This window comes from Leucoraja erinacea, chromosome 19 (genome assembly GCF_028641065.1).
Source record: "Leucoraja erinacea ecotype New England chromosome 19, Leri_hhj_1, whole genome shotgun sequence".
Taxonomy (NCBI): domain Eukaryota; kingdom Metazoa; phylum Chordata; class Chondrichthyes; order Rajiformes; family Rajidae; genus Leucoraja; species Leucoraja erinaceus.
The window spans coordinates 6,917,906-6,942,680 of NC_073395.1; the positions used below are offsets into that span (position 1 = coordinate 6,917,906).

At 47.9% G+C, this 24,775-nt stretch overlaps 1 protein-coding gene across 2 annotated transcripts in view; it reads left to right on the forward strand.

Annotated features, from left to right (window-relative positions):
* The window catches only part of kiaa0930, a 53,492-nt gene extending 31,489 nt beyond the window's left edge, over positions 1-22,003 (forward strand). Inside the window, exons 4-11 of one of the 2 annotated variants that reach the window (XM_055650185.1) lie at positions 544-621; positions 2,771-2,872; positions 3,628-3,768; positions 5,914-6,108; positions 7,275-7,307; positions 13,973-14,147; positions 16,518-16,673; positions 20,448-22,003. In XM_055650185.1, coding sequence (XP_055506160.1) covers positions 544-621; positions 2,771-2,872; positions 3,628-3,768; positions 5,914-6,108; positions 7,275-7,307; positions 13,973-14,147; positions 16,518-16,673; positions 20,448-20,488 — 921 coding nt within the window. In that variant the 3' untranslated portion in view covers positions 20,489-22,003. The remainder of the gene's footprint in view (positions 1-543; positions 622-2,770; positions 2,873-3,627; positions 3,769-5,913; positions 6,109-7,274; positions 7,308-13,972; positions 14,148-16,517; positions 16,674-20,447) is intronic. The other variant, XM_055650186.1, reaches the window with a different exon arrangement.
* Positions 22,004-24,775: the final 2,772 nt, after the last annotated feature.

The window sequence follows — 24,775 nt, forward strand, 5'->3', positions numbered from 1 at the left end:
ACTCCAGGGTGCGGTCTCACCAGGTTTAGTCTTTGAGTTTAGTCAGGTACTGTCCTCAAGTTGCATTGCTAGAAATAGTTTTAAACCAATTTAAAAAATAAAAAATAAAACCAAGATATCCTATTGCTTTGGATTGTTATAATTTTACTTTTTGTGTTAAAAGACTCGGCCGGTTATTTCTCTTAAGTTGACAGATTTCCTGCAGTCGACTGAAGTGGAACCTTTTTCAAAAAGGGTCTTGACCCGAAACGTCACCTATTCTTCTTCTCCAGAGATGCTGCCTGACCCGCTGAGCTTCTCCAGCTCTTTGTGTCTATCTGAGGAGGAACATCCAACTGAACTGACCTCAAAGGTCGACACAAAGTACTGGAGTTACTCGGCAGATCAGGCAGCATCTGTGGAGAACATGGATAGGTGACGTTTTCGGTCGGGATCTTTCTTCAGTCTCCAACATTTTGCGTCCATCACTCTCACACTCTCACACACTCTGACTCTCACTCTCACACTGACTCTCACTCTCACACACTCTGACTCTCTCTGCAGCTGGAGTACATGGTGACGTGCGCGGTCTGCACGCGCTCAGAAGGGGGTGACATTCACGTCCATAAAAAGAAATCCCAGGTGAGTTTAATTTAGACATACTGTTAGTTTAAAGATACAGCGCGGAAACAGGCCCTTCGGCCCACCGAGTCCGCGCCGACCAGCGATCCCCGTACACTAACACTATCCAACGCACACCAGGGACAATTTACACATACACCAAGCCAATTAACCTACAAACCTGTGCGTCTTTGGAGTGTGGGAGGAAACTGAAGACCTCGGAGAAAATCCACGCAGGTCACGGGGTGAACATACAAAGTCCGTACAGACGGTACCCGTAGTCAGGATGGAACCCTGGTCTCCAGCGCTGCAAGGCAGTAACTCTACCGCTGCGCCACCGTGCCTCCCGAGTGACGGCCCTTTTTCAGGGAGAAGTTCTGGTGAATGTGGGAAGCCCCTATATGGTGATCTTGGTGATGTTTCGGGTCGAGACACCTTCAGTCACCTATTCCTTCTCTCCAGAGATGCTGCCTGTCTCGCTGGGTTACTCCAGCTTTTTGTATCTATTTTCGGTTTAAACCAGCATCTGCAGTTCCGTCCTATTCTTTACCTGCATGTAAAGGCTCTGTGCATGATGCACATTATTCATTTCTTTATTTTAGGTTATAAGATATAGGGGCAAAATTAGGCCATTCGGCCCATCGGTCTGCCCTGCCATTCCATCGTTTCTAATCTATTTTTCCTCTCAACCTCAATTTCCTGCCTTCTCCCTGTAACTTTTAAAGCCCTCACTAATCACGAATCTGAAGAAGGGTCTCGACCCGAAACGTCACCTATTCCTTCGCTCCATAGATGCTGCCTCACCCGCTGAGTTTCTCCAGCATTTTTGTCTACCTTCGATTTTTCCAGCATCTGCAGTTCCTTCTTAAACAAGAATCTATCAGTCTTTGCTTTAAAAATACCCATTGATTTGGTCTCCACTGCCAACTGCAGCAATGAATCCCACAGATTCACCACCCTCGGACTAAATAATTACCTGCTCATCTTCATACTAAAGGTGCCTCCTTTTATTCTGAGGCTGTGACCTCTGTTACTAGACTCTCCCACTGGTGGAAACATCCTCTCCACATCCACTATCCAGTCCTTTTTGTTATTTGAGAGGTTTCAATGAGATCCCCCCCCCCCCCCCCCATACTTAATTCTCCAGCTTCATTCACTCTTTCCAAGTAAGAACAAGTCTGGTTTCTTCCCCCGACCCATCTCCGTCACTGCGTATCAATGAGTGATCCAGCCCGATCCTTGGTTGACAACAGTCAGGTCATCTCGATGGCTGCCTCGTGAGGTTGAGTGGGCAAGTTGCCGTGAGTTGTACAAAGGGTATTTCTCCTGGTTAATAACCTGCGGTAGTCGTGGAGCTAGTTTGCAAATGGTATAACCTGCGAGCAACAAACTCCATTGTAATGGGAAGTGATTCAGCGATCAGTTCTGGATCTCAGCGAGTTGGTTCACGCGTGCATCCGGGCAGGCCTTGGTCTTATTGATTTTCTGTAGGGGATTAGGTTTTTTTTTTCATTTAAGTGCGGAAACAGGCCCTTCGGCCCACCGAGTCCGTGTTGACCAGCCACCACCCGTACACCAGCTCTATCCTACACACACTAGGGATCATTTACAGAAGCCAAATTAACCTGCAACTCGCACGACTTTGTCGTGTGGGAGGAAACCGGAATAAACCCATGGGGGGTCACAGGGAGAACATGCAAACTCCGTACAGCCACCAGGCCTTAATACAAGGTAAGGGCAAAGCATTGTCGGCAAGGCATGGTAATGAAGGCAAGGTAGTGAAGGCAAGCCAAGGCATTGAGGGCAATTAGGCCTTAATACAAGATAGACACAAAATCCAAGAGTAACTCAGCATGACAGGCAGCATCTCTGGAGAGAAGGAATGGGTGACGTTTCGGGTCAAGACCCTTCTTCAGCCCTTAATACAATTTGTTGGGGTTTTGAGATTGCAACCTTCACGTGGTCCGCCCTGTTTCGACTAATGCAATCAACCTGGTGTACACAATCAAATAAGATCAAATAGAACAAGTTGCTCTACAACTTTAGGCTGTGCACGCCATACGCAAGAAGAAGATGGAAGGAGAATACAATTTGTTGTTGCACAAGTTAGCATCATACTACATTGTCTCTGTTGGACTCATTTCTCCTTGCGTATTTTTTGTGTTTTCAGCAAGTTTTTGCGTCTCCAAGCAAGCACCCCATGGACAGTAAAGGCGAGGAGTCCAAAATCAGTTACCCCAACATCTTCTTCATGATCGACAGTTTTGAGGAGGTAATGTCTCGTTGTCCTGGTTGATGGGTAAATGTGCAGTGAAATAGAGTCGTGGTGCTTGCAGACGGTGATTGGAGGGAAGCGTGATAGTCTTTAACCTCCTTAATGCTAGAAACAGAAAATAGGTGCAGGAGTAGGCCATTCAGCCCTTCAATTCAATTCAATTCAACTTTAATGTCATCGCACAAATACAAGTATCAGTACAACAAAATGCAGTTTTGCGTCAGTCCGTAGTAGTTGTACATAAAGAAAACAAAAAAAATAGAAATAGGGAAGATACAGAATAATCAGGAAATACAGAATAATTAAACAAAGGGGACGGAGGGACCAGAGAAATCTATCGTCGGGACTCCGAGTTCAGCAGTGTGATTGTGTTGTTGTAGAAGCTTTTCCTCATCCTACTAGTACGTGACCTGAGGCTCCTGTACCGCCTCCCTGATGGGAGGAGGGCAAACAGTCCATGGTTGGGGTGTGAGGGGCCAGCACCGCCATTCATTGTGATCATGGTTGATCATCCTCAATCAGTACCTCGTTCCTGCCTTCTCCCCATATTCCCTGACTCCGCTATATTTAAGAGCCCTATCTAGCTCTCTCTTGAAAGTATCCAGAGAACCTGCCTCCACCGCCCTCTGAGGCAGAGAATTCCACAGACTCACCACTCTCTGTGAGGAAAAAGTGTTTCCTCGTCTCCGTTCTAAATGGCTTTCTCCTTATTCTTGAAAACACTCTAAATCTTGTTCCCTTCCGCCTTGCAGGTGTTCAGCGACATGTCTGTCGGCGAAGGAGAAATGGTCTGTGTGGAGCTGGTGGCCAGTGACAAGAACAACACCTTCCAGGGTGTGATCTTCCAGGGATCTATAAGATACGAAGCGCTGAAGAAGGTGTATGACAACCGGGTGAGAGAGTGTGTCCTCTTCAGCGTGCTGGCCCACAGCAAGCTTGTGATCTCGCCCGCTAGACACACAGTGGAAAGAAAATGCCCCGAGCTGGTCCAGCAGTTAAAGTTGATTACATATATATATGCATATATATGCCATTTATTGTCACTATACATGTACAGTGAAACTGAAAGCTGCTCGTACTCAGTGCATACATACAATTTAGCACAAAAAAACAAGAAACAGAAAAAAAACAAAAAACAGAAGGGAGATGGGGGGGGGGGGACATATATACATATATCATATATACATATATACAGATGGAAGTCCATGTTGGGCGGTGTAGTCAGTGCATGTGTGAATTTGAATTTATGGTAGATATAATTCTCGGAAAGCAACTATTCCTGAGACAGATACAAACCCCAGAGAAACATGGAAAATAGGTGCAGAAGGAGGTCATTCAACGCTTCGAGCCAGCACCGCCATTCAATGTGATCATGGCTGATCTCCAAAAAATCAGTACCCAATTCCTGCCTTCTCCCCACATCCCTTGATTCCATTAGCCCAAGGAGCCTGGTTCTTGGTTTCTTGGTCCTCCAAAATATTCCAATTGGAATTTAAACTCCCCTGGTACCTCATGGTGGTACCCCTCTCCCCTCTCCCCCACCCCCCCCCTCTCCCTCTCTACCCCCCCCCTCCCCTCTCCCTCTCTCTCCCTCCCTCTCCCTCTCTCTCCCCTCCCTCCCTTTCCCACCCCCCCTCTCCCCTTCCCCTCTTTCTCTCCCTGCCTCTCCTCCCCCCCCCCCCCCCTCTCTCCCCCCCTCCCACCCCCATCCCTCTCTTCTTCCCCCCTCTTCCCCCTACCCCTCCGGGAACCGCATGGAAACCTTGCGTGGGGCGCAAAGTCGCCCGAGGTTTCCGTTCAGGTTTCCTAAGTGGGACAGGGGCTGAAGGCAGCAACTCTGCCGCTGCAGGGTGGACTGCAGCGCTCGGTGCTGCACAGCGGATGTGAAATGAGCAAACACGACTCTTGTCGCTAACCTGTCGTCCTATATTTAAACCTGAGTAAAATAGCAATGAGATCATTTATCACTGAATAATTTCAATTAGATAAAAGAGAAATGTATTTTCTCTTTCGGCAATTAGTAAATGTTGGGCACGCTGTTCTGGGCGGTTGCCGTGGGAAACTATTTTGGAGAAATAATGTTGAGCCCGTGAGATGTCAGTTTTCATCCATTGCTTGCGTTTCATGGAGTTATCGTCATACAGGACAGTAACAGGCCCTTCAGCCCAACTTGTCCATGCTGAGCGGGGCTTAATACCGGCTAAATCAATGGCGGCACGGTGGCGCAGCGGTAGAGTTGCTGCCTTATGGCGCCAGAGACCCCGGGTTCGATCCTGACAACGGGTGCTTGTCCGTGCCGCGTTTGTACGTTCTCCCCGTGACCTGCGTGAGTTTTCTCCGAGATCTACGGTTTGCTCCCACGCTCTAAAGACGTGCAGGTTTGTAGGCTAATGGGCCTGTCCCACTTGGGCAACTACAGGCGACTAGGCTGTTGCCACATGGTCGCCGGGGTGTCGCCTGTACGGTCGTGAGTCGTCTCCTCAGTTGCCCAAAGAGTCGTAGCGTCTTTCTGGTCACTGCTGGATTTTCAACAAGTTGAGATATTTTCGGCAACAGTGGCGGCCGTGGGTTTGACGCCAATGAGCGTAGCTTGACATACGTGCTGGCGTAGGTTGTCGCCAGGTTAAGGTAGGTTGTCGCTGCTGCTGTCTTTAGCGAATTCCATTGCCGTATTCACCGGCAGTCGCCTAAAAAATCGGCTAAGTGGGACTAGCCCATAATTGGTTTGGTTTAAATGTAAAATTGTCCCTCGTGTGTGTGTAGGGTAGTGTTAATGTGCAGGGATCACTGGTCAGTATAGACCCGGGGGGCCGAAGGGCCTGTTTCCACGCTGAATCTCTAAACTAAACTAGTGGGACGTCTGCCGACTAGCCTTGAAGGTTGCCGTGGTAACGTGACTTATGTGAGGTGTGTGTGGAAAGAAACATAGAAAATAGGTGCCATTCGGCCCATCGAACCGAATCGAGGCCTTTGGAATGGTACATTTTCTTCTGTTCAGTTTTACTAAAGTAAACTAAACGTGTGGTTGTTTCTTCCAGGTCAGTGTGGCTGCCAAGATGGCCCAGAAGATGTCGTTTGGGTTTTACAAATACAACAACATGGAGTTTGTGCGGATGAAGGGGCCGCAGGGCAAGGGTCATGCGGAGATGGCTGTGAGCCGCGTGGCCACCGGGGACACCTCCCCCTATGGGACGGAGGAGGGATCTGAGCCAGGCTCTCCCCTGCATGATCAGGTAACCATGGACACTCCTCAGGGCCGGGCATGGTTGCCGTGGACACCCGCTTCCCCCAACCTCTCCCCCGTGCATGGTTGGGTTCCTCGTTTCTGGGGGGGTGCCGTTTCGATCCGTTCACCATTTAGCAATCAAAGGCTGAAATCTCCTCGCTGTTAACGGCACGGCGGCACAGCGGTAGAGTTGCTGCCTGGCAGCGCCAGTGACCCGGGTTCGATCCTGACCATGACTGCTGTCTGTACGGAGTTTGCACGTACCTGACCACGACTGCTGTCTGTACGGAGTTTGCACGTTCTCCCCATGACCATGTAGAATCTATGTGCTATGGTTCCCTCCCACAATCCAGGCTTGTTGGTAAATTGATTTCTGTAAAAAATTAGTATATTGTTCCTAGTGTGCAGGATAGTGCTAGTATGGTCGGCACGGACTTGGTGGGCCGAAGGGCCTTGTTTCCGCGCTGTATCTCTAAACTAAAGTCCGATGTGCCATTTTGAACAACCCTCTGTGTTGTCCCAACCTCTCTCCACGCATCCTTTGGAGACCAGTGGAACACCCCTCAACGAAATCTCAACAGAATAAATTGTCTCCTGTTAAGGCCATGTCATAAGGGCATAAGTGATAGGAGTAGAATTAGGCCATTTGGCTCATCAAGTCAAATGGCCTAAGTCAACTCCGCCATTCAATCGTAGCTGATCTATTTCTCCCTCCTAACCCCATTCTCCTGCCTTTTTTCCATAACCTCTGACACCCGTACTAATCAAGAATCTATCTATCTCTGCTGTAAAAAAATATCCACTGACTTGACATCTACAGCCTTCTGTGGCAAAGAATTCCACAGATTCACCACCCTCTGACGAAAGAAATCTCTCCTCATCTCCTTCCTAAAAGAACGTCCTTTAATTCCGAGCCTATCACCTCTAGCCCTAGACTCTCCCACTAGTGGAAATATCCTCGCCACATCTCCTCTCAACATCTCCGCTCAAAATAAACGAAGGTCTCTGGCCCTTTCCCCAGCATGCCTGTGTTTCTTCCAGCGGTGGGGTGGGCCTGTATCTTCCTGGAAGTGAATGTGGGTCATTTAGCCAGTGTTTCTGCAGCAGTTTTTCCCCCCTCATGCCTGTGTGCGGCATCTTCCAACTCACCACGTTGCGATTTTTCCTCCCCAGGGGGATGAGTCTCCTTCCTGCAGTGCCTTCTGGGTATGTTGACCACCCTCACCAGTCTGTGTTGTGTTTGCTGTCTCCCCCTTTCTCTTTTTAAATGTGCTTGATGGGTGGGCCCCCCCCCCCCTAGCGGAGTCTAGAACCATTGCATGCGTAGATGTTTGTGATGGTAACCTGTCCATGCATTGCTTAAACCTCAAAGTGACTGCACCAGCCTGCTAGTGATATTTGGTCCTGGATTTGCAGCCACTTTGTGTCATTCTGAACCGTTCATTTAAGTGATCCCTGCATGCCCACCTGCCCCTGACACAATGGCTGTCTGTACCCCATTGCCTTGCCTGCCTTTCTCCATCACATTCAGGATTGCAGTAAACCCTCGTTATTACAGCCCTCTTTATAACGGATTTCATTATAGTCGACCGCCTCTGCTGTTGCTGATGCTGGAAATTCGAAGGTACACAAAAATGCTGGAGAAACTCAGCGGGTGCAGCAGCATCTACAGAGCGAAGGAAATAGGCAACGTTTCGGGCCGAAACGTTGCCTATTTCCTTTGCTCCGTAGATGCTGCTGCACCCGCTGAGTTTCTCCAGAATTTTTGTGTACCTCCGCCTCTTTAAGAACGCAGGCTGTAAGTTACACTGTGGAGGAAGTTGGGATTGACAAGGCATTGACCATTGCCAAGGCATTGACATTGACAAGGGATTGACCATCGACCAGGCATTGGATTGACGAGACATTGGCATTGACAAGCAATCACTCTGATCGACACTTAACTCTATTAAACGATGTAACAACCAGCCTTTAGTATTTCTAGCTTGCAGTAACAAAAAAAAACAACTCGCAGAGTGACCACTAGGTGGTTGGAGTGAACTCCTTGCTCAGTTATAGTGGACAATCGGCAATAACAAGACCAATCTCTATCCTGTGCTCTGTTATAACGAGGGGGTTCCTGTATTTAACTTCTGGTGAAAGGCCTCAGTTGAACAAACTACAGAGACATTTAAAATAATTTGAGTTGCAGTTTAGTTTATTGTCTCCTGTACCGAGGTACAGTGAAAAGCTTTTTTTCAATTGATGAAGTGTTTTTACATTAGGTGGTCATGTTGAAGGCTCACGATTTAGATAGTCAGTCATTGAGCCTGTTTGATTTCCCCGAGAGAGTAATTTATTTGGCTCTGATTATTATTTGCGTGGGTTAATAAATATTTTATGGATTTCTAACACATTGTTCAGTATCAATTACGGTCGGGCAATGGTGGATTTTATCGTGTTGTTTGAGAAGATTTAGATGGGCAGTCACGGTGGCACAGCGGTAGAGTTGCTGCCTTACAGCAAAATGCAGCGCCAGAGATCCGGGTTCGATCCCGACTACGGGCGCTGTCTGTCTGGAGTTTGTACGTTCTCCCCGTGATCTGCGTGTGTTTTCTCTGGGATCTTCGGTTTCCTCCCGCACTCCAAGGACGTACAGGTTTGTAGGTGGATTGGATTAATTGGCTTGATTTAAAAAAAAATGTTTTAATTGTCCAAGTTGGCGATATGCAGAGCACTGCCCTGCCGACTACAAAATTCAGAAGGAAGATTCACGAGGATGTTGCCAGGACTTGAGGGTCTGAACAATAGGGAGAGGTTGAGCAGGCTAGGACTTTATTCCTTGGAGCGCAGGCGGATGAGGGATGGTCTTTTGAGGCGTATAAGTTCATGACTATCCCTTGCCAGAGTAGGAGAAGATTTAATATTAACCGAGGGGTAACTTTTTCACATCGAGGGCGGTGGGTGTGTGGAACGAGCTGCCGGAGGAGGTAGTTGAAGCAGGTACTGTCACAGCGTTTAAAAAAACATTTCGACAGGTACACGGATAGGACAGGTTTAGAGAGATATGGGCCAAAAGCAGTCAGGTGGGACTAGTGTAGATGGGGTATGTTGGTCGGTGTGGGCAAGTTGGGCTGCGGGGCCTGTTTATAGGCCGTATCACACTCATTGAGATTCCCTGGATCCAAGTTGAGGTTGGTCAAACATTTTATTTCATAGAAACAAGGATTTTCTTTACAAAAAACCCCACAAAGTGCTGGAATAACTCAGCAGGTCAGGCAGCATCTCTGGAGAACACTCTGGAGAACACAAGAATTGTCCCGACCTATCCATGTTCTCCAGAGATGGGCGGCACGGTGGCGCAGCGGCAGAGTTGCTGCCTTACAGCGCCAGGAACCCGGGTTCGATCCTGACTCCGGGTGCTGTCTACACGGAGTTTGCACGTTCTCCCCGTGACCTGCGTGGGTTTTTTCCGAGATCTTTGGTTTCCTCCCACATTCCAAGAACGTACAGGTTTGTAGGTTAATTGGCTTGGTATAAATGTAAAATTGTCCCCATGTGTGTAGGATAGTGTTGATGTGCGGGGATCGCTGGTCGGCGCGGACCCGGTGCTGTATCTCTAAACTAAACTTATAAACTAAGATGCTGCCAGTCCCGCTGAGTTACTCCACTATTCCACTTTGCATTAGTTTTATTTCTAGCCCTTTCCTGTAGCTTTAACGTGGAAAATAGCTATCCATCTTGTTAGCAAGACCTGAATATATTCAGCTGTACTTCAACTAGCTCTGTGCAATCCACAGCTGCAGATAATGGGAGCTGGATGTTTAAGATGCTTTCCTCTCTCCTCATCTCTTCCTCCTTCCTTTTGCTCCTTCGCTTTTGAAGAACAAGATTTGTGAAGGTCATTATTTTTGCTGCCAGACTGCGGCTGTGCACAGCATTGTAATGAACACTGCCTGGTGGTGCTGTGATTGGGACTGCAGCATTGCTGGGCCTAGTGTAACTGAGATGATAGAGTTAGCCCCGCTCCGCTCCGTTTGCAGTTGGCAACGGAGCAACGGCTGCGGGGGCCTGGGTTTGACCAGAGTGGCACCAGCGTAGTTCCCTTCTCTAACTTCAAGTAGCCCTTGCTTTCCCTCTCCCTCCATCCCTTCCCCATCCCAGTTCTCCTGATCCTCCTGATTAAATTTTACATTCTATGCCTCGTTGTCACCTTCCCCTGACTAACTGTGATCTATTCTACACTTTCCTTGAACTTAGTCCCCTTTGGTCCCGCTAGTTTTCACACCTTACCCTTCAATACACAATAGACAAAAGGTGCAGGAGTAGGCCATTCGGCCCTTCGAGCCAGCACCGCCATTCAATGTGATCATGGCTGATCATCCCCAATCAGTACCCCGTTCCTGCCTTCTCCCCATATCCCCTGACTCCGCTATTTTTAAGAGCCCTATCTAGCTCTCTCTTGAAAGCATCCAGAAAACCGGCCTCCACCGCTCTCTGAGGCAGAGAATTCCACAGACTCACAACTCTCTGTGAGAAAAAGTGTTTCCTCGTCTCCGTTCGAAATGGCTTACTCCTTATTCTTAAACTGTGGCCCCTGGTTCTAGACTCCCCCAACATCGGGAACATGTTTCCTGCCTCCAGCGTGTCCAAACCCTCAACAATCTTCCTTATCTCTCATCTCCCCCTCCCCGACCCTCAGTCTAAAGAAGGGTCTCAGCCCGAAACGTCACCTAATACTTCTCTCCAGGGATGCTGCCTGGCCCGCTGAGTTACTCCAGCATTTTGTGTCTATCTTCGGCACATGTTCTATTTGTCTGGCCAGGGTAAACCGTCTTCCTTGCACTGATCCGTGCAGCAAATATTAACTCGCAGAATGTGCAAAACCACCTGTTTACTAAGCGTTAATTGATCTAATGAGCACATTTATTTTGTTTGTGAAGGAAAATGGTTTTGATTTAATAGATAGTCAACTTCTTTGAGGGGAGGGGGAGGCGGAGGGGGGGGGGGGGGGGTGCTTGAAACATATAAGATTGTTGAGGGCTTGACACACTAGAGGCAGGAAACATGTTCCCGATGTTGGGGGAGTCCAGAACCAGGGGCCACAGTTTAAGAATAAGGAGTAAGCCATTTAGAACGGAGACGAGGAAACACTTTTTCTCACAGAGAGTGGTGAGTCTGTGGAATTCTCTGCCTCAGAGGGCGGTGGAGGCAGGTTCTCTGGATGCTTTCAAGAGAGAGCTGGATAGGGCTCTTAAAAAAATAGCGTAGTTGGGATATGGGGAGAAGGCAGGAACGGGGTACTGATTGGGGATGATCAGCCATGATCACATTGAATGGCGGTGCTGGCTCGAAGGGCCAAATGGCCTACTCCTGCACCTATTGTCTATTGTTTGTTGACTGTGGCAACAAGCACTGTGCTGGAGAAACTAGTGCGTTGCTCCAGATTCCAGCATCTGCAGTCTCTTTAATTCTAGTTCTTCACTGACCTTTGAGTGCACTGGAGAATAGTCCAGTGTTATTCAGCACTTCTAGGCCTAATGGGCTGCATGGAGAGAGCCAACAGTGCCTTATTGACCTATGTACTGAATCGGATCAACGACATTCTAACTGTTCAGCAGCCCAGCAGGTTTTTAAATTCACTGTTGAATAGGTAACCTAACAAAACAAACATTAAAAATAAAGTTCCGTTTGTGTGGCGCAGTGGTAGAACTGCAGCCTCACCGCGCCAGAGACCCGGGTTCGATCCTGACTGCGGGTGCTGTCCGAACAGAGTTTGCACGTTCTCCCCGTGACCGCGTGAGGTTTGGCGTCAGAGGCGGGGCTGAGGGTAGGCCCCAATAGAAGTTTATATAACGATGAGAAGCATAGACAGGGTAGACAGTCAGAACCTTTTCCCCAAGGTGGGAATGTCAAAAATTAGAGGGCACGGCAGTAACGGAAGAGAGGCAAAGTTTAAAGGAAATGTATGGAGCAATTACTTTCACAGTGGTGAGTGTCTGGAACACGCTGCCAGGGGTGATGGTGGAGGCATAAACGATAGTGGCGTTCAAGAGGTTTTTTAGATGGGCACATGGATATGCAGGGAATGGAGGGATACGGTTATGTGCGTGCAGAATTGATCAGTTTAACTTGTGTCTTGTGTGGCACGGGCATTGTGGGCCGAAGGGCCTGTTTCTGGGCTGCGCTGTTCTAAGTTCGGTTGGCAAGGCGATGAGGAAAAAAAATTGGAACATATTTGTGCCATTTATTTGTCGCAGTATTTGCACGCTTCATGACGAAACCCTCCGCACAACTCTCTTCGTCTTACTCTGAGATCAAATATTTAACAAATACTTCTTCAATGTCACACCACATTTGAGGCGGGCGGCACGGTGGCGCAGCGGTAGAGTTGCTGCCTTACAGCGCCGAGTTGGATCCTGAGTGCGGGTGCTGCTGTCTGTAAGGAGTTTGTACATTCTCACTGTGACCGTGTGGGTTTCCTCTGGGTGCTCCAGTTTCCCCCCCCCTCCCCTCCACTTTCCAAAGACGTACAGGTTTGTAGCTTAATTGGCTTCCGTAAATTGTCCCTAGTGTGTGTAGGAAGTACAAGCGTACAGGGTTATTGCTGGTCGGTGTGGACTCGGTGGGCCGAAGGGCCTGTTTCAGTGCTGTAACTAAACTAAACTCCCTTGAACAAGATGCGCCATTTTGAGCAACACTTTTTGTTTTTATAAAAAATGTTATCCCAACTTCTCTTAACACTTCATTTGGAGGCCATTTTAAGTAGAATACCCCTCGGCGAAATCACACCAGCTTCTGTTAAATCTCCTCTGCTTCCTGTTCCAGTAGAAATAGTCCCAGTCATCTTTGTCTCAAGTCAAGTCAAGAGAGTCTATTGTCATGTATCCCAGATAGGACAATGACATTCTTGCTTGCTTCAGCACAACAGAGTATTGTAAGCATAAATACAGAACAGTACAGTGTGTCTCTATAGCATAGACCATATATAGACAGTATAGACCATATATATACGGATAAACAAATGGATAAAGTGCAGTAGGATGTTATAGTTCAGAGTGTGTTTGATGTTGAGTTTAATAGCCTGATGGCTGTGGGGAAGAAGCTGTTCCTGAACCTGGATGTTGCAGATTTCAGGCTCCTGTACCTTCTACCCGATGGCAGCGGAGAGTTGAGTGTGTGGCCAGGATGGTGTGGGTCCTTGATGATGCTGCCAGCCTTTTTGAGGCAGCGACTGCGATAGATCCCCTCGATGGTGGGGAGGTCTCGTAGGGCAATTTCCCATTTCCGTACATCTGGCATTCCTTCAGTTTAGTTTATAGTCACGTGTACCGAGGTATAGCGAAAAACTTGCGTGCTAACCTGCCAGCGGAAAGACAATACATGATTACAATCTTGCCATTCCGGGTGTGCAGATCATAAGTGATAGACGCAGAATTAGGCCATTCGGCCCATCAAGTCGACTCCGCCATTCGATCATGGCTGATCGATCTTGCACTCCCAACACCATCTCCTGCCTTCACCCCATAACCCCTGACACCCGTACTACTCGGGAATCTATCTGTCTCTGCCTTAAAAATATCCATTGACTTGGCCTCCACGGCCTTTTGTGGCAATGAGTTCTACAGATGGAGATGTAAGTGTGTGTGTGTGTGTGTGTGTGTGTGTGTGTGTATATCTGCGTGTGTGTCCGCGTGTGTATCTGCGTGTGTGTATCTGTGTGTGTGGCCTCGTGTGTGTCTGCGTGTGTGTGTGTGCGTGTATATCTGCGTGTGTGTCCACGTGTGTGTCTGCGTGTGTATGCGCCATCTTGGTTTGGGCGCCATCTTGTCATCCAGTGTTGTTTGGGGGTGTTGACGCTATCCTTTATTTGGGGGGGGGTTTGTTTGCAGGTGACGTCGTTCAGCACCCCTCCCACGCCGGAACGCAACAACCGCCCGTCGTTCTTCTCCCCCTCGCTCCGCCGGAAGACGCCCAAAAACAGGATGGCAGAGATGAAGAAGTCTCATTCGGCCAACGACAGCGAGGAGTTCTTCAGACATGGATCAGACAACGGAGACTCGGAAGGTGCGTCGTGCGCCCCCTTGTGCAGCTCCTGCTGCTTGCTGTACGGGTGTCGGGGGTTATGGGGAGCAGGCAACAGAATGGGGTCAGGAGGGAGAGATAGATCGGCCATGATTGAATGGCGGAGTCGACTTGATGGGCTGAATGGCCCAATTCTGCTCCTATTCCTTGTGACCTTAAACCATGCAAAGTGATCAAGAGGCGAGAGTGTTGTATTGTCATATATGTCCCGAATCAGAAATTTAATCCACGTTCTCCTATTTTCGCAATAACGCACTGAGATATGTGCTGAGCACACGTTTGACTTGCGTGCTTTTTGGTTTATGCACTGCGTTTCCAGCGTGCTGCTTTTCAAAACTCGCTGCTCTTCAAAAGTGACCCCTCCCTCCACATAAAACGCGAGGTGCCTGTACATCCTTCCCTCTTCCCCCCTCCACAAACGTTTGCCAACATCCTCCTGGCCTTGCAGCTTTGAATTTCCTCCCCTCTCTCCACCAAAGATTCTTCTAAAACCAAGTATCTTTCATTTTAGTTTTGTTTTAGTCGTGGGCACACAGCATGGAAACGGCCTGCGGGCCTACGACTCAAGTCTCAGTCTGAAGAAGTGTCTCGACCCGAAACGTCACCTTTTCCTTCCTCCATAGATGCTGCCCCACCCGCTGAGTTTCTCCAGCATTTTTATCTACCTTCGATTTTTCCCATGTCTGCAGTTCCTTCTTAAACAGGCACTTTGGCCCAACATGTCTCATCAACACTAGTCCTGTGTTCGGCCCATATCCCACTAAACCTGTGCTATCCATGTACTTGTACAAATGTCTTTAAAACCCACCAAAAAAAAAAACAAGTTCCTATTCAATCTTCTCCCCCTCACCTTAAACCTATGTCCTCTGGTTTTAGATTCCCCTACACTAAGTACATTTAGCCGATCAATTCCTCTCGTGATTTTGTATACCTCTATAAGATCACCACGCATCCTCCTGCGCTCCAAGATACAGCACGGAAACAGGGCCTTTGCCACACCGAGTCCACGTCGACCATCGATCATCTGTTCACACTAGTTCTATGTTATCCCTCTTTCTCATCCACTGCCGACGCACTGTAGCGAGCTCTGGACCCCTTCATAAAACTGAAGAGAGTCACAAAATGCTGGAGTAACTCAGCGGGACGGGCAGCATCTCTGGAGGGAAGGAGTGGGTGACGTTTCGGGTCGAGACCCTTCTTCGGACTGAAACCTCACCCATTCCTTCCTTCCTGTCCCGCTGAGTTACTCCAGAATTTTGTGTCTACCATCAGTGTAAAGGAGCATCTTCAGTTCCTTCCTACCCACTCCATTACATTCCTTGCTTGGCTGGCGTTTGTGGAGATGGCTCTTATGGAGTTGTGGAGAGACCACATCCTTACGAGTTCTCGGTCATGTTGGTTGCCAAGGCACACAGCGGGATTAACGTCTTTCAAATCCGCAGCAAACCACCCACTAATGGATTGTAAGATCCTTTTGTTAAAGCTGCTGGTCCACAATGTGGCAACGATCTTATTAGAGGTTTTCTCATCTCAGCCCAGCGGTCTGATTGACTGCTCCAGGATACAGAACGCCACTGCTCTGCTCGCCTTCTGCGTATTCTATGTTGCTGTGTTTCATCCCTATCGTGTTTCATTCCTTCCCACCCCACCCTCCCCCCATCCTTTATTTTTCGTAATATAAAACACAGAAGCGTACTGCACTGGAAGAGGCCCTTCAGCCCGTCAGTGTCAGTGCAGAACATGAATAAACTTAAACCAATCCCTGCGGCCTGCACGTGATCCAGATCCATCCATTGCCTGTATATCCATGTGCCTATGCAAATGTCTCTCAAACGCCACTGTTGTACCTGCCTCCACCACCACCCGGCTGTGTGTGCAGAGTGTGTGTGTGTGTGTGTGTGTGTGTGTGTGTGTGTGACTGTGTGTGTGTGTGTCTGTGTGTGTGTGTGTGTGTGTGTGTGTCTCTCTCTCTCTCTGCCTCTCTCTCCCCAATCTGCATGTGTGTGTGTGTGTGGCTCTCTCTCTGATACAATATCTATCTACGATGGCGACTCTGCTGGTTACCTGCTGTGTGCGTGTGTGTGTGTGCGACTGTCTGTTTGTGCGATTGTCTGTCTGTGCGACTGTCTGTCTGTGCGACTGTCTGTCTGTGCGACTGTCTGTCTGTGCGACTGTCTGTGCGACGGTCTCTGTGTGCGACGGTCTCTGTGTGTGTGTCTCTCTCTCTCTGATACAATATAGAAATTAGGTGCAGGAGTAGGCCATTCGGCCCTTCGAGCCTGATCTATCTATCTATCTACGATGGCGACTCTGCTGGTTACCTGCTGTGTGTGTGTGTGTGTGTGTTTGCAGGCATGCACGGCGTGTCCAACCTACGATCTCGCTCATTGTCGGGGACTGGGAGGTCCTTGGTTGGGTCCTGGCTAAAGCTGAACCGAACAGACGTAAATTTTCTACTCTACGCACACCTCACCTACGTCACGCTACCGATGCATCGTATTACAACAGGTAAGTCCCACCGCCAATCTCACGGAACGTCGTCAGACATCCCACCAGTCTAGTTCAGAGATACAGCGCAGAAACAAGATCTTCAGCCCTCCAAGTCTGCACCGGCCAGCGATCCCCGCACACTAACACTATCCTACACACACTAGGGACAATTTGCATTTATATCAAAACCAAATAACCTACACGGGTCTTTGGAGCGTGGGAGGAAAACCCACGCAGGTCACGGGGAGAAGGTACAAACTCCGTACAGACGGTGTCTGTAATCAGGATCGAACCTGGGTCTCCGGCGCTGCATTCGCTGTGAGGCAGCAACACTACCGCTGCACCACCATGACCGCCCATGGCGTACCGCAGTCTAATGGCATCGCCAAGGGAAATGCTCCATTAATGGACGGCTGATGGGGGGGGAGGGGGGGTAGATGGACGGTAAAAGAGCTGTCTTTGGCTCTTAATTGAGGAAAAAATTATTGTGATTAATAAAAGTCATGCGTAGAGCTCATTTTGCCTCATATCAAAGTACATAATGTCTTGCTTCCTTGTAAAGGGAGCGGCACGGTGGCGCAGCAGTAGAGTTGCTGCCTCACAGCGCCAGAGACCCGGGTTTCATCCTCACTATGGGCGCCGTCTGCACGGAGTTTGCACGTTCTCCCTGTGACCCCCGAAACTCCGGTTTCCTCCCACACTCCAAAGACGTACGGGGTTGACGGCTAACTGGCCTTGGTAAAGTGTAAATTGTCCCCAGTGTGTGTGTGGGATAGTGCTAGTGTACGGGGATCGCTGGTTGGCACAGGCGTGCTGGGCTGAAGGGCCTGTTTTCATGGATTAAACTAAAATAAACCAGGCCTAGAGTGCGAGTGTGATGTGGATTTGATCTGGAAATATTCGGGGCAACAGAGAAGGGACAACAAAATGCAAAGTAAAAACTTTTGTTGAATTATAAATTTGGGCAATTAATGGCATTAATCTCACTCAAATTCTCTTCGAGTCAATCTGGCAAGTTCACTAATTTAATGTTTTTTGTAAACACTTTCTTCAAGGCACAGCTGGCTGGAAATTTGAAGAGTTCGTTAAATATCAAATTATGAAAGTTTGATTTATTAAATCGCCCCTTTTCCATTTTCTTTTTATTTTCAATCGTAAATGGGTTGTTATATTGCCGCAACTCAACAATTCATGAATAATTAACTGTTAATGAATAAATCTCAAGAACGCAGAACAGTACAGCACAGGAACAGGCCCTTCAGCCCGCAATGCCCCTGCCAAACATACTATCAAGAGAAAGCAATCCCCTCTCCCGACAAGTGATCGATCTTCCTCCATTCCTTTCACATCCGTGTGCCTATCTAAATGCTTCTTGGTTGCCACTATCGTAGCTACATCCATCACTACCACCACCCCCGGCAACAAGTTCCAGGCAACCACCACAGTCTATTTTAAAAAGGACTTGCCCTGTTGACCGGTTGCATCGTGGCTTGGTTCGGCAACTTGAGCCCCCTGGAGAGGAAAAGACTACAATAAGTAGTAAACACTGCCCAGTCCATCATCGGCTCTGACCTTCCTTCCATCGAGGGGATTTATCGCAGTCGCTGCCTCAAAAAGGCTGGCAGTATCATCAAGGACCCACACCATCCTGGCCACACACTCATCTCCCTGCTACCTTCAGGTAGAAGGTACAGGAGCCTGAAGACTGCAACCACCAGGTTCAGGAATAGCTACTTCCCCACAGCCATCAGGCTATTAAACCTGGCTTGGACAAAACTCTGATTATTAATAACCCATTATCTGTTATTTGCACTTTATCAGTTTATTTATTCATGTGTGTATATATTTATATTATGGTATATGGACACACTTATCTGTTTTGTAGTAAATGCCTACTATGTTCTGTTGTGCTTAAGCAAAGCAAGAATTTCATTGTCCTATACAGGGACACATGACAATAAACTTACTTGAACTTGAACATGGCCCCTCTCGCCTTAAATCCACATCTTCTAGTCGTGGACATTTCCAGCATTAGTGAACTTCCATATAGAAGACCTGATGGAAGTTTTTTTTTTAAAGCTATCGGGTCTTCCCCCTGCCCCTAAGGATGTTTCCACTAGCGGGAGAGTCTAGGACTAGAGGTCGGAGCCTCAGGATTAAAGGATGTTGTTTTAGGAAGGAGATGAGGAGACATTTCTTTAGTCAGAGGGTGGCGAATCTGTGGAATTCTTGGCCAGAGATGGCTGCGGAGGCCAAGTCAGTGGATATTTTTAAGGCAGAGATAGATAGATTCTTGTTTAGTACGGGTGTTAGGGGTTATGGGGAGAAGGCAGGAGAATGGGGTTAGGAGGGAGAGATAGATCAGCCATGATTGAATGGCGGAGTAGGCAGAATGGGGCCTAATGGTGACTTAATGTCCTAATTCTACTACTATTCCATATGACCTCATGACCAAGCCCCCCCCATCCCCCACGCTCCAGAGAAAGCAATCCAAATTTGTCCAGAAGAACACAAAGTGCTGGGGTAACTCAGCGGGTCAGGCAGCATCTCTGGAGAACATGGATAGCCGACAATTTGGGTTGGGGCCCTACTTCTGACGGATTGTAGGGGGTGGGGAAGAAAGTTTGTTGAGATCAGGGGCAGGACAGTAGGTGGACACGGGGATTTGATAGCACTGTGCACCAGATTTGGCGATCCCAGTAATTCCATAATCTTTTTCCAAACCCATTATCTAAAATGACTTACTGCAAATGAACTGAATTAAAATAGGATTATATTTCTAAAGCCGGCAATTATCAGCCCTCATTAAACGTGCAGGGTAATTTCATGGACACTGAATTCAATTCCCACGTCTTTTTCTCATTCTGGTTCGTTTCGGCCCACCGAGTCCGCGCCGACCAGCGATCACCCCGTACGCCAGCACTATTCTACGCGCTGGGGACAATTTACAATTCTTACCGATCAGCCTAGAAACCTGCACGTCTTTGGAGGGTGGGAGCACCCGGAGAAAACCCACGCGGTCATGGGGAGAACATAGAAACATAGAAAATAGGTGCAGGAGTAGGCCACTCGGCCCTTCGACCCTGCACAGCCATTCAATATGATCATGGTTGACCATCCAACTCAGTATCCTGTACCTGCCTTCTCTCCATACCCCCTGATCCCTTTAGCCACAAGGGCCACATCTAACTCCCTCTTAAATATAGCCAATGAACTGGCCTCAACTACCTTCTGTGGCAGAGAATTCCACAGATTCACCACTCTCTGCGCGACATTTTTTTTCTCATCTCGTTCCTAAAAGATTTCCCCCTTATCCTTAAACTGAGACCCTTGTTCTGGACTTCCCCAACATCGGGAACAATCTTCCTGCATCTAGCCTGTCCAACCCCTTAAGAATTTTGTACGTTTCTATAAGATCCCCCCCCCCCCCTCAATCTTCTAAATTCTAGCGAGAACGTGCAAACTCCACACAGACAGCACCCGTAGTCGGGATCGAACCGGGGTCTCTGGCGCTGTGAGGCAGATCCGAAGAAGGGTCTCGACCTGAAATGTCACTCTTTCCAGAGATGCTGCCTGTCCACCGCTGAGTTACTTCAGAATTTTGTGCCTATCTATCTTCGGTGTCAACCAGCATCTGCAGTTCCTTCGTGCACTGAACGCTGGTCGGCGCGGACACGGTGGCGGCGAATGGCGTGTTTCCGCGCTGCATCTCGCTAAAGTCTCATGTAAAGTCCAAAGTGTATTCAAGTAACTAACATGGCATCTCTCTCCCTCTCTCTCTCTCTCTCACAGACATTTTAGAAATCCGTCAGAAACCAATCCTGATGACATAGCAAAGAGAAGGCCCTGTCTTACAAACCCGCAGCCATGTGCCTGATTGCGAACTGGATTCTTGACGACACCGCCACCTAGTGTTGGGATGGAAGGGAAGTTTAATGGGGGAATACCAGCTCATTGAAGTGCCTGCTCCACTTGCCCGAGGGGCCCAGTGCGACCAGTCCTAGTTCGGAGCTGGGCCCCGAGGATCAGTAACGTGAATGACCAACACAGAATCCTTCGCCAGCCGTCTCTGACGACTGAACTGCTTTGTACCCAACACCGCCAGGGAAGGAGAACAAAGAAAAATAACTTTCTGCAATTTATATTAAACGGGACATTAAATGAACTCTTAAACGAGCTGCGTTCAATAGGTAGAGGACATTTTTCTTCCTAATCTTTGTCAAAGCACCGTTGGGATAGTGTGCTTATATCGGTAGTGTTGTAAGGTAACACTTGATTTTTTTAAAATATGTGAATGGGGGAGAGGCGAGGTGACGAAAGGCGCGGAAACACTGTGGCCGCACAGTGTTATAATTTTTTTGCAGAGTCTTTGCATCAACAGGGTTTGTTAGGGAGCAGGGGAAGAGGCCACCTTTTATTTCACAGCACCAGACACCCGGGTTCGATCCTGACTACGGGCGCTGTCTGTATGGAGTTTGCACGTTCTCCCCGTGACCTGCGTGGGTTTGCTCCAGGTGCTCGGGTTTCCTCCCATACTCCAAAGACGTCCAAGTTGGTAGGTTAATTGGCTTGGTGAAATGTAAATTGTCCCTAGTGTGTGTGTGTGTGTAGGATAGTGTTAGTGTGCAGGGGTTTGCTGGCCAGCGCGGACTCGGTGGGCTGAAGGGCCTGTTTCCACGCTGTATCTCTAAACTAAAATAAACTACAATGAGGTTTCTTTGCGCTGTGTGAGCTCAGAGGTACTTCTGTAGGTCATTGCAGTGGCAACCGTTAGATCTTGAGACAAACTGGCCCCAAACCTCAGTGAATGTTAGTGAGGAGGAAAGGGAATCTTGCTCAACTTCAGTTGAAGCCTTTGTACATTTATATCTGGGGATTTAAAGATTTTAGCAACTTCTTTCATGGTGGCCCCATCTTGGTGAAGCACAACTGGAACATGGGAGTCGTAGCTATTTAGCGAATCATTCACCACACCCTGATGAGTCCCAGGCCTCACCTTAGTTTTGGGAAGCCCACCATTTCCAGCTTCCAGGAAGCATGGCTGACGGCCATTTTGATTCTGCTCTTTCCTCTTCCCTTCATGAGCCGTCTCTGATCCTCCTCCCAACTCACTCGATTCCATTTAAACATTGAAAATATTCGCATCGCACTTTTCCGGGGAAGAGATAGGAGCAGAATTATGCCATTCGGCCCATTAAGTCAACTCCGCCATTCAATCATGGCTGATCTATCTCTCCCCCCTGACCCCATGCTCCTGCCTTCTCCCCCATAATCTCTGACAGAATAGAACACGGCTCCAATATCGTGGTGATTTGTTTTGAAAAGAAAAATTAAAAAGTACAATAACCATTGTTTCCTTTTCGTAAAACACTGAGGTTTTTGGAGGGACAAATGAACTTTTTAAAATGTTATTAGCAAACTGGCTTTAACCTGTAGCCATAGTTTTCGATATCCCCTCTGAATGCACCTGCTGAAAGTGAGCCTGTGTACGTCATGTTTGGTGTAAAATGGAGGCGGAATGAGTGGCCCCACGGACGTTGGATCAAATCCGGCTCTCTCTGACCTTCTGATGGGAAAACGCAGATAGAGCAGGAACAGAAACAGCAAAACGACACTTAACTCCCACACGTATGTGCTCAGTAAAGATCTCATTAGGGAATATTCAAGGTGCATACGTCTGCCACAAGACGACTGAATTGAATTTCTGATATTTTGTTTATTTCTCCTCTAAAAAGAGACAGCATTGTGATGATGAAGATGATGATGATACTTTATTGTCACGTACCTAGCTGGGTGCAGTGAAATTCTTAGTTTTTGCACAAAAGAGTCCCCACAAAGTCGCGGACAAAGTTACAAAAAATACTAATCCCTTCCCCGTATTGTCATAAGGAATAGGAGCAGAATTAGGCCATTCGGCCCATCAAGTCTACTCCGCCATTCAATCATGGCTGATCTATCTCTCCCTCCTAACCCCATTCTCCTGCCTTCTCCCTGTAACCTATAACACCCGCACTAATCAAGAATCTATCTAACCCTGCCTTAAAAAATATCCACTAACTTGGCCTCCACAGAACATCGTGGCAAAGAATTCCACAGATTCACCACCCTCTGACTAAAGAAATTTCTCCTCATCTCATTCCTAAAAGAACGTCCTTTAATTCTAAGTCTTCCCCTTCCCCTCCCCCTCAGTCCTCAACATCCCCCACACTGGGCCCCCCTTAGCTGCATGGCGTACATTGTCATTTAGTTAGTTTAAAAGCTTTGTTATTTTCTCCTGCTAATAGGGATGTGAGTGTTCAACTCTCCAATCATTTGGAGCACCTGCCATGTGCTTTAGAAACATTAAAAATAGGTGCAGGAGTAGGCCATTCGGCCCTTCGAGCCAGCACCGCCATTCAATGGGATCATGGCTGATCATTCACAATCAGTAACCCCGTTCCTGCCTTCTCCCCATATCCCTTGACTCCGCTATCTTTAAGAGCCCTATCTAGCTCTCTCTTGACTCAAGCCACTCGGTGAAGGAGGGACTCTGACTTTTTTCTTTACTTGACTTGTATCATGAACAGTGATTGAACACGGTTCATAAGCTAGGTTCTAGACTTCATAAGTTAGGTTCTAGACTTCATAAGTTAGGTTCTAGACTTCATAAGTTAGGTTCTAGACTTCATAAGTTAGGTTCTAGACTTCATAAGTTAGGTTCTAGACTTCATAAATTAGGTTCTACTCTGCCATTCAATCTTGGCTGATCTATCTCTCCCTCTCATCCGCATTCTCCAGCCTTCTCCCCACAACCCCTGACACCCGCACTAAACCAGGCAAACCTTTCCTTGCCATTTTCTTCCTCAGCACAGAATCCTGAAAAATAAAATGTGCATGCGTGATTCTCCTTAATTAAACCATGGGCTTGATCAACCCGTACAGCTTGCAATGCCGATTGTTCACCAGCGTAGTTAAGGGCATGTCCCACTTTCCCGAGTTATTCACGGATTCTCCCGAGTTTTCAAACTCGCAGAATGTTCGTAACGAGTCCGTAGGAGTCCGTGGACATATGGTAGCGGCTCGTTATGCCACCGTAGGTACTCGGGGCTATAATTTTACTCGTGGACATTTTTCAACATGCTGAAAAAACGTCCCGACTGTCCTGATGCCCCGAGTACCTGCGGCTGGCAAAACGAGCCGCTACGATATATCCACGGACTCGTTACGAACATTCTGCGAGTTTGAAAACTCGGGAGAACTCGTGAATAACTCGGGGAAAGTTACGCTGCGTCATTTCACGCGACTCTTATTTCTTCGCAAGTCTTCCTGTTACTCAAATGTTTGCAGAATAATTTTTTTTTGCGTGCCAACAATATTTTTACGGGAATTAACTCTAAAGCAGGAAATGGGTGGGAGCGCCGGTCTATGTGTGTAAAATAGCCGTGTGCGTGGAGCTTTGGACTTTTGGGGCAAACTGCCTCAAGAAACATACTGTTTCAAAAGCCAGTTACTAGGAGCAGAATTCGGCCCATCAAGTCTACTCCACCATTGAACGATGGCTGATCTATCGTTCCCTCTCAACCTCATTCTGCTGCCTTCTCCCCGTTAACCCCTGACACCCGCACTGATCAATAAAATCAGTCAATTTGCTGAACTGATAAATGTGATTGACACCATGTCATGTTTGAATTCGCTGCCAATGTGGTAACAAAATCTCCTCGCATATTAACTCCGGCGGGTCGATGAGAGCGCAACACTGCAGCTTCTAGAACTAAAGATAGACACAAAATGTTGGAGTCAGTCAGTGGGACCTACTGAGTTACTCCAGCAATCTGACCCGCTGGGTTACTCCAGCATTTTGTGTCTGCCTTCGGTTTAAAGCAGCATCTGCAGTTCCTTCTTGCACGCTTCTAGAACTCACTGCTGTCTGCAAATGTCCCAGTTTGTGACCATAAGACTCTGGGCAGCAGAGGAGGAATGTGACCTATATCGAACCACAGTGAAAAGTCGTGTGAGATTTGTATTGAGCTTCCGAACAAAGTCCTTTATAAAGATTTCTTGGCCTTGGAAGTGGTGTACACTTCCATCCACATTTCCATAGATACAAAATGCTGGAGTAACTCAGCGGGACAGGCAGCATC